At 51.0% G+C, this 14175-nt stretch overlaps 1 protein-coding gene across 1 annotated transcript in view; it reads right to left on the bottom strand.

Moving 5' to 3' along the window:
- Positions 1-11606, bottom strand: part of Tmem132b (transmembrane protein 132B) — a 232195-nt gene extending 220589 nt beyond the window's left edge. The window contains exon 1 of the mRNA XM_051204993.1: positions 11271-11606. Within this exon, the coding sequence (XP_051060950.1) occupies positions 11271-11331 (61 nt within the window). The 5' untranslated portion in view covers positions 11332-11606. The remainder of the gene's footprint in view (positions 1-11270) is intronic.
- Positions 11607-14175: the final 2569 nt, after the last annotated feature.

Here is a 14175-nt window from a genome sequence, read left to right as displayed (position 1 = left end):
ATAAATGTTACTGTAATTACCAGACCCGCCTTCAAAAGCTGCTGAATTGACAGGCACTTTGGATCAATATGTTGTTCTTTTCCCACCAAGAGACACCAAAGCAGCCATTGTCCTCTCTCCTGAGCTGGATCATTTCTTTGACGTTAGAAAGGGTCTCTCTCTTGTTCTCCACAGTGGAAGTGCCCCTGAACACACAGAGAATGGCCTGCTTGACTATGTAAGGCAAAACACATCTTTAAAAAGGACAGAGACTAGGTGGTTTACTGGGAGGCCATACTCCTATCACAACTGCTGGACTCCCATGGTACTGAAACAAACAGGGAGGGCCAAGCCCCAATAAAACTTTATTTATAAATAGCAAGTAGAGGGCCAAAAACAGTCCATGCAGTTAATGTGTTCTAATGCCTGCTTTAATTTAAATTTTTTTTTTAATTTGTTGGATATGAGTTCCCTACTACATATGTAGAGGTCAGGAAAAAAAAACTTTTGGGACCCAATTCTCTTCTTCCATCATGTGGACTCTGAGGACTGAACTCAAGTTATCAGGCTTGGTGGCAAGCATCCCCACCTGCTGAGCAATATCACCAGTTCAAATGCCTGGTTTAAAGAATACAAGAAATAATAAGCAATATGTAAAGATCCAAGGCCAGCAGAGGGTTGGGTGGATGGCCCAGGCTTAGCCTGGAATTTACTATGTAACTGAGAATAGCCTGGAACTCCTGGTCCTCCTGCCTCCATCTCCAGAGTGCTGGGATTGCAGGTGTGCACCACAACACCTGGCTTAGTTTTTATCTTTTTATTTTTGAATTGTGTGTGTATGTGCACCATGTGAGTTCAGGTGTCAGCGGAGGCCAAAGACGGTGTCAGTTCCCCTGGAGCTGAAGCTACAGGCAGGTAAAAGCCATATGGCATGAGTGCTAGGAATCAAACTTGGGTCCTCTGCAAGAACAGTATGTATTCTTTGTCACTGAGCCATCCGGCCAGCCTCTGGCTTGGCTTCACACAGCCTTCTCTCTATGGCTCTGGGGGATAGCTAGAAAAGCAAGACCATGACTCACAGGTGAGATTCTCTACAGAGTCTGTCATTTCACACATGTCCACGTGGTCCCAGTTCTACTCACACTGACAGACACACACACAGCCAGAACACAGGGAACATGTTTGTGCAAGTATATGCAGGTTCATGTATGTGCACATGCCTCAGGTGCCATCTACCTCGTTTTAGGGACAAGGTCTAACACTGGCTTAGAACTCGCTATCCTCTGCTTCCTCAGTTCTGGGATTCCAAGTGCAGACCACCATGCCCAGTCTGTCTGTTTGTCTTAACATAAGTCCTCAAACTCAAGGCCTCAAGTTTGTAAGAGAAGCCCTTTGCCAACTGAGCTCACCCAGGGAAATATTTATTGAAGAAATCTGATCAGTAAATCCAAGGATTGATTTTTAAAATGTGCCCAAGTCTCCGTAGCTGTGACTCCCACCCAAGTCTTCACCATCATTTGCCTGGACTATTGCAGTAGCCAGGGGGATCTCCAATCTCCATCCTTCTCACACCTGCCAACATCACTCATCACCAGAGGCCTTCTGAGCCCTATCACCTCCTTGGCCTCATTTCCCATTTTTTTTTTTTTTTTTTTTTGGTAGTAGTGTGTGTGTGAGTGTGAGTGTGTGTGTGTGTGTGTGCACAAGTGTGTTACGGTGCATGTGTGGAGGTCACTTTGCAGGACTCTGTTCTTTCTTCCCATCATGTGGATTCTAAGCAAGCACAAGCGTTTGCTTGGCAGCAAGCTCCCTAACCCACTGAGCCATCTGGAAAGCCCTCATGCCCAACTCCTGTCCTTCCCTCACTTAGACAAACCCAGCCAGTTTCCTTTCTGCTCTGTGTCGCTGCGAAGCACACTCCCACCTTGGGGTTCTGTACCTTCTGTCCCTTTCAACACTTTGTTCCAGCTTCCCCACCATGGTGGCTGTTCTTGGTTACCCATTTGACTACACCTGGAATGGGCTACAACCCAGAAATGGAGGGGAGCACATCTGTGAGACTTTTTGCTTGGTTTGAAGTGGGTGAATCCACTCCTAGCCTACACCTTTGAGGTAGCAAGACACACTCCTTTAATCTGGGCCACACCTTCTGAAAGCCTATATAAGGACACAGTAGAAGGAATCTTTTGCTCTTTGGCAGCTTGCCCTCGACTCGCTAGCACATTCATTCCTTCACTGGCATTGAAGCCTACTTCGTCAGGGTCCCAGTGTATACTTAAGACCAGCTGAGACATCTAGCTTTGTGGCAGGAACAACTACTGGACTGTTGGACTTTCCACTCACAGCCAGCCATTGTTGGATGTAAATCATTTTAATAAATACCTTTAGATAGATGGATAGATAGAATAGATATGTACATAATAGATAGATAAATATATACATAGAGACATGGATACATATCATAGATAGATAGATAGATATTCACTCTGAATGTTCTGTTACTCTAGGAAATCCTGATTAACACACCTAGCCTCCCCACTCTCCTCTTAGACCTTGGCTCAAATGCCACTGTTCAAACCCACTGAAGATGACAAGCCATCCTCCTCTTTGTCTGCAGTGTCTCCTGCAGAGCCTCCTATGAGGAAGCCATGCCCCCCCCCCCACTTATCAATGGTTTAACACCTGCAGCCTTCATGCCGCAGCCTAAGTCAGGGGCCTCGGCCTGTCACTGGCGTCACTCATCTCAAGTGCAATAAAAAAAAAAAAATGTATCTGAATTCACAAGAATGTGGGTGAGAGGTGAGGTGGATTGGAAGAAGGTTGTGAGGAAGAAAGTTGGCAGCAGCCCACTTTATAAATAGAGAAACTGAGTCACTTGCGTGTGTGCATGCGTGTATCCCTGTGTGTGTATCAGGACCTTACTACGTAGCACAGGCTATTCCGAAACTAGGTAGTCCAGGCTGGACTTGAACTTGCAGTGATCCTGCCTCTGCCCCCTGCACACTGGGAATACAATAGTGACCCACCATGCTGGACTTCAGATCTCCCTGTTTCTTGTGGGAACCCCCAAACCTGCAATGTTGACAGCACCTGGTTCTTAAATGGCATCAACTGGTCTGCAGGCCAGATGCCCACCCACAGGTAGCCAGCGGAAACTGGGACCATCCCCACACCCCAGCAACCTGGCTCCTTAGCAACCCCAGGAACATCCACAGAGAATGGCACAGCACACCAGGACCACTACCCCCCCACCCAGCTGGAGGACAGGAGCCCAGAGCTGACCCTGAGGAGCAATGCTCACAAGCCAACCTTCCCCAGCTCAGGAGACTGGACCAGCCATCAGAGTGAGTTCTCAGTGGGTTAATGCAGACTAAAACTCCAGGCTCAGAGTGAGGCTCACAATCAATCACTCTTAGTCATAAACCTTGGTGAGCCCAACTAGACCCCATTGATTTCTTATGTAACTATTTTGGGCCTTGGAGCATAGGGAGAGGGAGGGCATACATCAGCCAAGGAGCCTGGCATCAGGGAGGTTCAAGCACCCCAAAGGCAGAATGACGTGGCTGCACAAAGAGAAGGCATTGGAATTAAACAGAAAGGATGCAGAATTAAGTGATGGGTGAAGAAGCCAAGTGGCCCCACCCTTGCCCCTCCCCGTGCCACTGAGCAGGTGTCTATCTCTCCCTGGCTCTGTCGCCTGATTCTGAGACTGACAGCCCCTCTCATGAGACTGAATCAGCTCTTTGGTCCCCAGTGTCATCCCAAGTGCCCAGTGATGGTGAGTATGTAAGTGATTGCTGGATGAGGATCGAGTGAGTACTGAGTGAGTGGGTGAGTGGACGGACACAGCATCCGGAGCCTTTGTGTTCCAAGCACTCTGCAGAGAGATGCCAGGGCCCCGTTCCTCTGCCTGCCTGGAACGCTTCTCCGGAGTTTGTTCCTTCTGCTAATTTAGGTCTCAGGAAAAAAAAAAGCTGTTGCCTCTCTAAATATGTGCCAAGAAAAAAATTAATTCAAATAAACAAATAATGAGGTAAATATCTCACAGAGACAGAGAGAGAGAGAGAGAGAGAGAGAGAGAGAGAGAGAGAGAGAGAGAGACCAGCAAGATGGCTAACTTGTTACAAAGTCACTTCAATCCCAGGGACCCACATGATAGAAGGAAAAAATTGACTCCTGTAAATTGACCTCTGACCTCCACACATGCACTGTAGCACCACACATGATAGATAATAGATAGATTGATTGATGATAGATAAAAATAAAGAGAAAATAAGGAAGAAATTTTATTTATTAGATTTTTTGTATCACCTTATGTATATGAGTGTTTTGCTTGCATGCTTGGTTCCCAAGGGGTTGGCAAGCCACCATGCGGGTGCTGGGAATCAAACCCAGGTTTTTTTGCAGCAACAAGTGCCCTTAACTACTGAGCCAACTCTCCAGAGCCCCGATTTTTTTTTAAACATATGAAGTGTCTTGCCTGCACATGTCTGTGCACCACATATATGCCTAGTGCCTGTGGAGGTCAAAAGATAGTGTTAGAGCCTCTGGAGTTAAAGGTGGCCCTACTACTACATCATGTCTCCAGCCCCATGAACATCTTTTAAAAGTGTTCCTTCTACCAAGACATTTCATCAAGTCCATAGCCAGTCACTCCCCATCAGACACTTCTGTGGGTGCATCCCTGGGCTTGCCCATCATCGTCCACCCAAGACTGAGGTCAGGGAAACAGAGCAGGCTCCCAACCAAGGAGGTACCATCAGGGCAGAAGTCGGGAATGTCAAGGAAGACATCCCATTCTGCACACATGGGCCATGCCATCCATCCCTCGGACTCCCTATACCTCGGTGACCCTACCTAGGATGCATCCAATCTCATCCCAAGAGCTGCTCAAGAACCCCCCCCCCAGTGAAGTCTGGCATCAAGAAGCCTCTTGGTGAGCTGGGCATGGTGGTGCAACTCCTGTAACCTCAGTTCTCAAGTTCAAGGCCAGCCTCGACTGTATGCAACACCCAGTATTATCTTTTTAATATTTTATTTTTATTCATGTGTGCATGTGTGTGCGCCAAAACATGTGTATGACGCAGGTATTGGAGGAAGTCAGAAAAAGACATTAGTTCCTCTGGAGCTAGAGTTACAGGAAGTTGTGAACCAGTCAACATGGGTGCTGGGAACTGAACTTTGGGGTCCTCCAAAAGAACAGGAAATTTGCTTTTAATAGTTAAACCATCTCTCCAGCCCAAAGACACATCATTTTTTTAAGCTGCTTGGTAGCTGGCTCCTGGCTTATGGCTCCTGTCTCTGTAGCTCTGCCTGTGAGGACGGCCTCACTCCTGTAAACTTATCACAAGCCTTGTGTTTGCTGGGAACCCCCAGTCCCATAATGAGATCCTTAAGGAAGTAATTCAGGGCCAGTCTTCCAAATGGGAAATGGGGTTTTGGAGAGGCCAAGGGGCTAAGCCAATAATGCCAATCTCAGACCTGAACTGAGATACTGATAGCTTCAGTTGAAGGGAAGGAGTTGTTGATATGTGTAGGGGGATGTTACACATGTTTGCATGTACAATTGGTGACCAAAGGATTACTTTGGGATGTCATTTCTCAAGTGCTATTCACCTTGGGTTTTGGTTTGTTGTTTGTTTTGGTTTGGTTTGTTTTTTGAGAGGTCTCTTACTGACCTAGAATTGCCCAAGTAGGCTAAGCTGACTGGCCATTGAGCCCATGGATCCTCCTGTCTCCACATCCTCAATGCTGGAACTACACCACTACATATACATATACCACTACATATACATATACCTATACCACTACATATACATATACCATATACCACTACATATACATATACCACTACATATACATATACCACTACATATACATATACCATATACCACTACATATACATATACCACTACATATACATATACCACTACATATACATATACCACTACATATACATATACCACTACATATACATATACCACTACATATACATATACCATATACCACTACATATACATATACCACTACATATACATATACCACTACATATACATATACCACTACATATACATATACCACTACATATACATATACCATATACCACTACATATACATATACCATATACCACTACACTACATATACATATACCATATACCACTACATATACATATACCACTACATATACCATATACCACTACATATACATATACCACTACATATACATATACCACTACATATACATATACCATATACCACTACATATACATATACCACTACACCTGGCTTTTTGATGTGGGTCCTAGGGAACTCGCTCAGACCTCATACTTAAAAGCCAAGAACTTAACCAATATAGCCTTCTATCCAGCCCCTCAATTTTTGTAGATTTTGTTGTTTGAACAGGGTCTCACTGTACAGCACTGACTGGCCTGGAACTCACTATGTAGACCACAGTGCCCTTGAACTCATGAAGATTCGCCTGTCTCTGCCTCCTGAGTGCTGGGTTGAAAGGTATGCACCACCATGCCCATCCACCAATTTTGCGTTTTAAATTTCTTTTCTTTCTTTCTTTACTTTCTTTTTTTTTTTTTTTTTTTTTTTTTTTTTGTGGCATATGTTCATTGAAACTAGTAACAGCTTTCATAGACATTTTCAAATAAGTACATCTACACTTTGGTCACATTCATGTGCCTTCCCCTTTCTCCCCTTCCCCTCTCATAATTGCCATTCATCCCCACAGACTCCCTTCTACTTTCATACCTCACATGGGGTGGGACTTGGTGTGCTTGTATAAAATCTATGACTTTATGTGCCCATATAAAACCGAGAATCTACAAATGGGAGAAAGTGAGCGATATTTGTCTCTCTGGCGCTGACTTCTTTCACTTACTGGGATTCTTTTTTTTTTTTTCCATGCAAGCAAGTAAAAAGTGAGACGGCCATGCCAGGTGTCCCCAAAGGTGGCCAACATCTCCACAAGTGGGCCTTCCTCACCTGCTCCATCTTCCCCAGAACCAGGCACCTCTGTAACCAGCAACGGGAGCCTCCACTGAACAGACTTGAGAAAAGAAAATTTCTCCCAAACTCATGACAGACACAACTTTCCCCTGGGGAAGAGACACAAACCTACATTCCTGGGTCTAAACCAACACCAAAGCCCAAAAGCTCAGGACCTGCAAGAGGGCTCAGCGGGCAAAAGGCACTTGCTGTACAAGTTTGGTGACTTGAATTCAATCCCAGAACCCACATGAAGGTAGAAGAAGAGAACCAACTCTTGCAAGCTATCCCTTTAACCTTCACATATGCACTGCAGTGGCTGAGGCCCCACACACATAGCCATCATCAATTAAGAGTAAATAAACTACCCTGAAATTAATGTTCAATAGAGAACACAGTAGCTAAGAGAAAACCCTGAGATGCAAATGCGGATGAACATCTGTGGTGGCCACTCAACCCAGCACCTCTCCAGCCTCGGTTTCCTCACCTGCAAAATGGAACCCTGAGGTGCCTGCCCCAAAAGGATTGTTGAAATTGCTGCAAGTCCATGAAACCGCAGCTAGAAAGGGCTTAGGATAGACCACAGGCAGAGCCAGCCTATGTCCCTACTGATTCCAGGACACCTTCGAGAAGAAAAAAACCAGAGCTGTGGAGATGGCCTAAAGTGTTTACAGGCAAACATGAGGACCTGAGTTCAATCCCCGGCACCCACCTGAAAAGCCAGGTGCAGCAACACACTCTGTAATCCCAGCACCCTAGAGACAGAGGATCCCTTGGGCTCGCTGGCCAGAAGGTATAGACTAATTGGTGAGCTCCAGATTCAGTGAGAGACTGTCTCAAAAAGCAAGGTAGAGTGTGGCAGAGGACATCACTTGATGTTGACTTCTGACCTCCATATGCATACCGACAAAGGGGTGGGAACAGAGAACAAGAAACCACAAAGAACCAGGAGGCTGGTGCGCACGCCTGTGCCTGCCAATATTTGCCCTTTGTTTTTTAAGAAGTATTATCTGGGAGGGTGCATATGCCATGGCACGAATGGAAGTTGTGTGGCTTAGCCTCCCCTATAAACACCTTCACCCATAAATGCAAATAGAGGCCCTCGCCCACCTGCAGAGGAGCATGCTCTCTGGTGCTCCTAGCAGAAAAGGCTCAAAGAGCCTGTCACACAGAGCGCTGCCCTGGAGCTCCCACTCCCATCAGCACCCGCACCCTTCTGACTCTTGTGCCTATCTTTCAGGTTGCTGCTTGGGCCAATTTTCAGCCAAAGGGCTGTCTTTGTCATAGCCTGGTACTCTTTAAGTGGAAAACGCCTTAGCCAGCAAAGCACTAGGTGTGAGGTTAGAAAGTCCAGGGCAACGAGTTGGGAAGTGAGAGCTTAAGCCAGTGACTGAATCTCAGTCTCACTGAGTTCACACCTTCTGCCTGGCCCCAGCATCCCACCTGGCGCAGGACTGTGCCCAGGGGCGCCTTCCTGCTCTGGACCTCTTCCTCACCTAGAGCTGCGGATGGCACCTAAGCCCCTCCTCCTCCTCACTGGCCCTAGGGGACCAAGAGCCATAGCCTGCAGGAAAATGGACTCTCTCCACCCTTCTCAAACTAAGAACCAGGAGAGAAAGGGCTACCCGGAACTGAGAGCTCTCTGAGAAGGAACCCTCAAGGGCTTTACTGACCGAGACCACCCTCTCAGACTCCGAGCCAGCAAATGAGGGGCTTCTTTTTGTCCGGATCATGGCAACCGCTGCGCTCTTTGTTGGCTCCAGTCACCGAAGCGGAGCTCCTGAGGAAGCCCCACGCCTCCCGGTTCCTGCCACTGGCGGGAGGAGGGGCGCCAGATGATTTACTCTGGGAAGGCCCCCAAGGCCATTAAATCACTGGAGGCTGCGACTTAATTAGCATTTTCCCCACCCCCACTTCCCCACACCACAGGGCCACCCCTTCTCCAGACCCTGTGTAATGAGAAACCAATAGACCACTCGCCACTGCTTGGTGACCAGGCAAGGCTAATCCCTGACTTGCAAGCCAACAGCGCCTTCCCTACAACTGCAAACTTGTCACTAGCAAGGCTCTGGGGAGTGCACCCCACCCACCCCATTCCACAGACACCCCCCCCAAAAAAGCATCAAGGGTCAACAAAGCAAGGCTTGTCAATTTCCCCCAGGGGATGTGGTCCTGTAACTGCATCACTAACTTCCAAAGCCACATCATGCATAAACATGGTTTGAATGACGGGCTCCCCTGGTCGCTAAGCTGGAGGATTTGTGCTGACTCCAACCAAGTACAATTCCGTATGCTTCAGTCCTCACGAGGCTCCAAGAAGCCCGCCCACCACTCTCCTTCCCGGGGTAGCTGCCCACGCAGGAAGGGGGCACAGGCGACAGCGCGGCGTGCGATGGGAGCACCTCCTCATAGCTGAAGTCTCCCAAGCCCCTCTCCCAGGACCTCAGCCAGTCCAAGGTTGGACCAGAAATTATCTAGAAAATGCAGCCAGTTCTAGATGAAGCTGGTTAACTCCCAATCAACCAAGTGTAGGCAGCTCTTTCAGGAACATCACCCTTGCTTTGGAGCTAAATATAGACTTAGCAAACTGTGTTCTCTTTATGTCCCTGGTGGGAACCGGTGGAAGACATAGGCGATTAAGGACCCCAAGCATGGAAAAATTCTGCTTTGGTGGCTATGCTGACAGTGTCCTCCGAGGGCTAGGAATGGGTTCGGGAATGGCACATCCTCCCACCACAAGCCGCCCAGAGCCATGCACAGGCTTTTCCGTGGCTGGGTGGAGCTGGACTGGGTGAGGGACTCATTCTGGCACAAGACAAGAGACAGGCAGCTTCCTCCTCCAAGGTTGCCCAGAACCGCTCTTGAACACAGCCAGGCGAACGCTGACCCCCATGGAGAGAGAAAATAGCCACAACACTGCAATTTTCAAGTCCCAGAGACTGTGCACTTTGGCAAACGCGTCTCGGGGCTTCCGCTCTGAGGAAGCGGCCTGGACCCCGTCAGTGCCCCACTCCAGGCCGCAGATCAGTGCCAAGAGCCAAACAGCTCGCGGCTGCTCATTAACCACGCCAAGGAAGAACCCTCCACTTTAAGACCGGTGCCATCCTTCGAGGGCCCAGCCAAATCCCAAGGCCAGCCACTATCTCTCCAAGCGGAAAGTCTTAGTAAATATTTGGGGTCACTTGAGGGCATCGGGGAGGAAGGCAATATTTACTTTTTCCCCATGCACAGTCATCCTTATAAACAAGTCAGCATCCAGGCTTTCTCCTAAGTGCGACCTCACCCAGGCAGTCAGAACCGCAAAGTTGAGGTTGCGTTTTTTCCTTCTGCATTCTGGGTATCTGTGTGGTTGGTTGGTTTAAGGAACCGGGAAGGGATGCTCTCAGTCTAAAGCTACCTGCTCCCAAAATGTGTTTCAAAGGTCTGGAGAACATAGCCCTCGCGTGCACATGAACATGGCTCGTGACTGTCGCTTCTTCCCAGCCGTTGGAATTGTCTCCACTTGCCTCGGGTGGGGGAGGGGGAGGTGCTGTCATTTTAGGATAAGCTTCCTCTACAACCAACACGTAGCAACACTGAGGTGGCCGAGCTGAGCCAACTCTAGCCCGGGCTGCAAACAGCAAATACCTGACTATTCTGACTTCCCGGTTCGCGGGCTTTAGGCGACAGCTGCGCGGGTCCCAGCCTACAGCCGGGCTAGCCGATCCCGGGGCAAAGGCTTTGAACATCAGCACCTTAGACATCACCAGATGCCCGCGCGATCCGGGGCTGCTGGACCCTGCTCCCGGGTCCTACCAGCCCACGGGTCAGGGCGCTGGGGTAACCTGTGCTTTCAGGGGCCGAGCGGTGGGGTCACCTGGTTGCCTTCGGGAATCACTTGGGGAAGTGGGTGTCTCTAGGAGGCTGGAGACAGGAAGACAACCAGGCGCGGGAGGGACTACGACCAAGCCAGACATCGCCGGCCGAGACGACCTCCAGGCCCCGCAGGTGTCCAGGCAACAGGACAGCGAGCGGTCCACGGGAGCTGGGCCACGACATCACCCGCAAACCCCGGGGCCCGGAAGCCCGGCCGAGTGAGGAGGGGGATCCGGGGAGCCCTTCCTATGGCTCTCGGAGCCCCAAAAAGATGCGAAGGGCAACTGGGACTGAGAGGAGGCAAAGGGGACGCGCACGGGGCTTGGGCTGCCTGGGGCTTCCCAGCCCCGCCAAGAGCAGGAGGCGGCGGCCGCCCGGGACTTGGGACCCAGGCAGCAACTTTGCGCGCGGGGTCGGGGAGGGGACGCGGCCGCGTTACCTGCGCAGCGGAGCGCGCTCAGCGCCAGCAGCAGCCCGAGCGACGCGGCCGGGGCCCGCATGGTCCTCCAGGGAGCCGGCGCCGGGCTCCGCTCGCTCCTGCGCCGCCGCCTCCCGCACCTCTCGGCTCCGCGCTTGGCCGCCGGCTGCAGACGGCGCCCGGGATCAGCGCGCGCCCGCCCTGCACTTGGCCGGAGTTGCGCGGCCCCCGCCGGCGCCGCGGCTCCTGAGCCCCAGCGCGCGTCCCATCCCGCCGCCGCCTCGGCCAGCGCCAGCTGCCGGCCGCCCCTCAAGCCAGCGCGAGAGTGAGCGAGCCGAGCAGGGAGGAGGGGAGGGAGGAGGGAGGAGGAGGGGAGCAGCCAGGAGGGAGGAGGACAGGAAAGGAGGAGGAGGGAAAAGGGGAAGGGAGGAGGGAGGAGGAGGAATGGGGCTAGAAGAGGGAGGAGGATGGAGTTGAGAGGGGAGGAGGAAGAGAAGGGAAGGAAAGGGAAGGGAAGGGAAGGGAAAGAGAGGGAAAGGGAAGGAGGAAGAAAAGGAATGGGGTATAGAAGGAGGAACACACCCGGGGATGGAAAATGATAGAGAAAGGATAGGCGGGGAGGTGCCCCTCCCCTGCCCCAGGGCCAAGACAGCAGGCGGCCACCCAGCGGTTAAGCAGCAGGACGTGCCACTCACTCGCAGGGGAGGGCGCAGAGCCTCGGTAGGGACAGAGAGAACGTCTAGAGTGTGGATGGGGGTTTCCAGGGTGTGTTGGGGTTGCAACAGTGCGGGTCCCTGAGGTCGAGAGGCAAAGCAACTACTGGAGGGCTCCCAGAAGAGGTGTCTGCTAGGGACAGATTGCAACAGGGCACGTGACGGATGAGGTGCGGCCTGAGGGCCCACAAGAGTGTCTGCCAGCACAGGGCAGACCAGGGAGCTCATAGGGTGCTGGGGTGTCTGCAATGTGCTAAGCCCAGGCCACGAATTCCCCACCACGGCGGGTCATCGGATTTGTCCACGAGGTGTGCGAGGCTTCAGCCAATGTGGAAATGCAGTCTCAGGTAACAGAGGCCCAGAAACTACTGTCCCTCTGGAAGAACCCGCTCCTAGCCTAGTCCAGGAGACAGGTTGAAGCAGGGGCTTCTCTAGTCTCCCTAAGAGGCCCTTGAAGTTCCCTCCACTAGGCTGCAAGGCCAGTTGCTTTGGAGTCCGCCTACCTGGGTCCTGCTCTACCCACCCTGGTCACATCTGCCACCAGTTTCTGATATCCCGGCTTTGCGTGGAAAAATGGGTCAAACTTCAAACCCGTCAGCTGGAGTGATGCAGACTTCAGCCCAGAGTCCTTAGCTGAGAACATAGCTCAGCCTCTGTGCAACATAGGGCAGCCAGAACTCAGAAGCCTCAGTTTCCCAACCTGAAACATGAAGTCCTGGCAGCCTATAGCTGGTGTCCCCAATAATGCACCTGAAGCCCCTGACCTGATCCAGCAAGGACAGCACCCTCCTGCTAGCCGCTGCTGCAGCCATTAGCACCGGATTCCCGTCCAAGGGCGGGCATCAGAACACTCCAGCCTTCCCAGCTGGTGAGGGGGCTGGCAGACCAGATTCATTAGTAGGGGCTCATTAGCCCAGGCAGCTCCAGACTCTCCCACGATAAAAGAAGAAAAGAGCAAGAAGCAGGTGCCTGGTCCTAGGCCAGGTTAGTTACCAGGAAGGAATTCGGCTCTGCCTGCAGCCCGCCTTCCACGGGAGCTCATGTCCTGGCCTAGGAGCTCCTGGAAACAGCATCAATGGCTGGAGTTTGGTTTCTCAGCTTCTCCCTGCGTTTGGAGAGCCTATCTGTCCCCTGTCAGTGACTGTGCCTATGGGGGTGCTGCCCAGCCTCAGGACCTTCTGTGTGCTGCTTCTGACACCTCGTCTGTCCCCCTTCATCTCTTTATGAGTAACGCTGAGTTGAGAACCAACTGTGTGCAAGGCCTGGGCTGAATGGTGTTAACTCAGAAAGGGAATGCAACAGATCCTGAGGGACAGGCAGCCATTCCTGAGGGACAGGGGGTAAATAGCAGCCCCATGGTACAGGTAACTTAGCCTGCAACGTTAGCCAGAGGAAGGCCAGGGTGGACTTGACCAAGATCATCGAGAGCTAGGATCTGTGACCAAAGAGAGATTATTATTATAAAAAAGGGTGAGGGGTCATTCTGTGCCTTCATTGGTGGAGGGGTAGCACGATGGAAGGCTGGAATGAATCCACCCAGCAAGACCACAAAGTCCCAGGTGTGATGGAAGGCATCAGCTGCCTTACCTCCCACAGATACACTTCCACTCAGAGGCACCTCATCACACCCCAGAGAGCCACTGTTTATCCAGGTAGACCTGGGCTGGAATGCTCTCCTCACATGATCCTTGAAGGTGATGATTTAATCCCACAAAGAAGAAGGAGTCTGTTTTGTGAGATGGCAGAGAGAGAGAGAGCTGCTGTGTGACTTTATATAAACTCCTAACCCTTTCTGAGCTCCTTGAGAGGTGGGAGCCCTGCTTTGGTCTGTACCTGTGTGGGGAGGGAGATCTAGGTTGGCCCCCCCAGGTGTGGAGCTCCAGCCACCCCTACCTAGAAGGTGGCAGTCCTCTCTCAATCCTCCCAGGCTGCCCCCATGCTACTGGGCTGCGGTCAAAGAGCAACATTGCCATCTTTTGGCCATAGCCGGAACTGCATCTCGAGGCAGCACAAGTTCTTGCCCTGGGAACCATCTATATAATAGGGATCAAGAATGCCATTAGAGCCTCCTAACTGGCACCCACATTCAGAGGACTTGGTTCTGTCCAATGCTGGTTCCCCAGCTTAACAACAGGAGTCTGTGTGCTCTCCCTTGATCATGTCAGTTGTTTCTGTGGGTTTCTCCAGCACGGTCTTAACCCTTTTGCTCATCC

Source organism: Phodopus roborovskii, unplaced genomic scaffold, assembly GCF_943737965.1.
Source record: "Phodopus roborovskii unplaced genomic scaffold, PHOROB, whole genome shotgun sequence".
NCBI lineage: Eukaryota > Metazoa > Chordata > Mammalia > Rodentia > Cricetidae > Phodopus > Phodopus roborovskii.
Note: the sequence above shows the minus strand (reverse complement) of the source record. Positions and strands in the feature narration are given on the sequence as shown.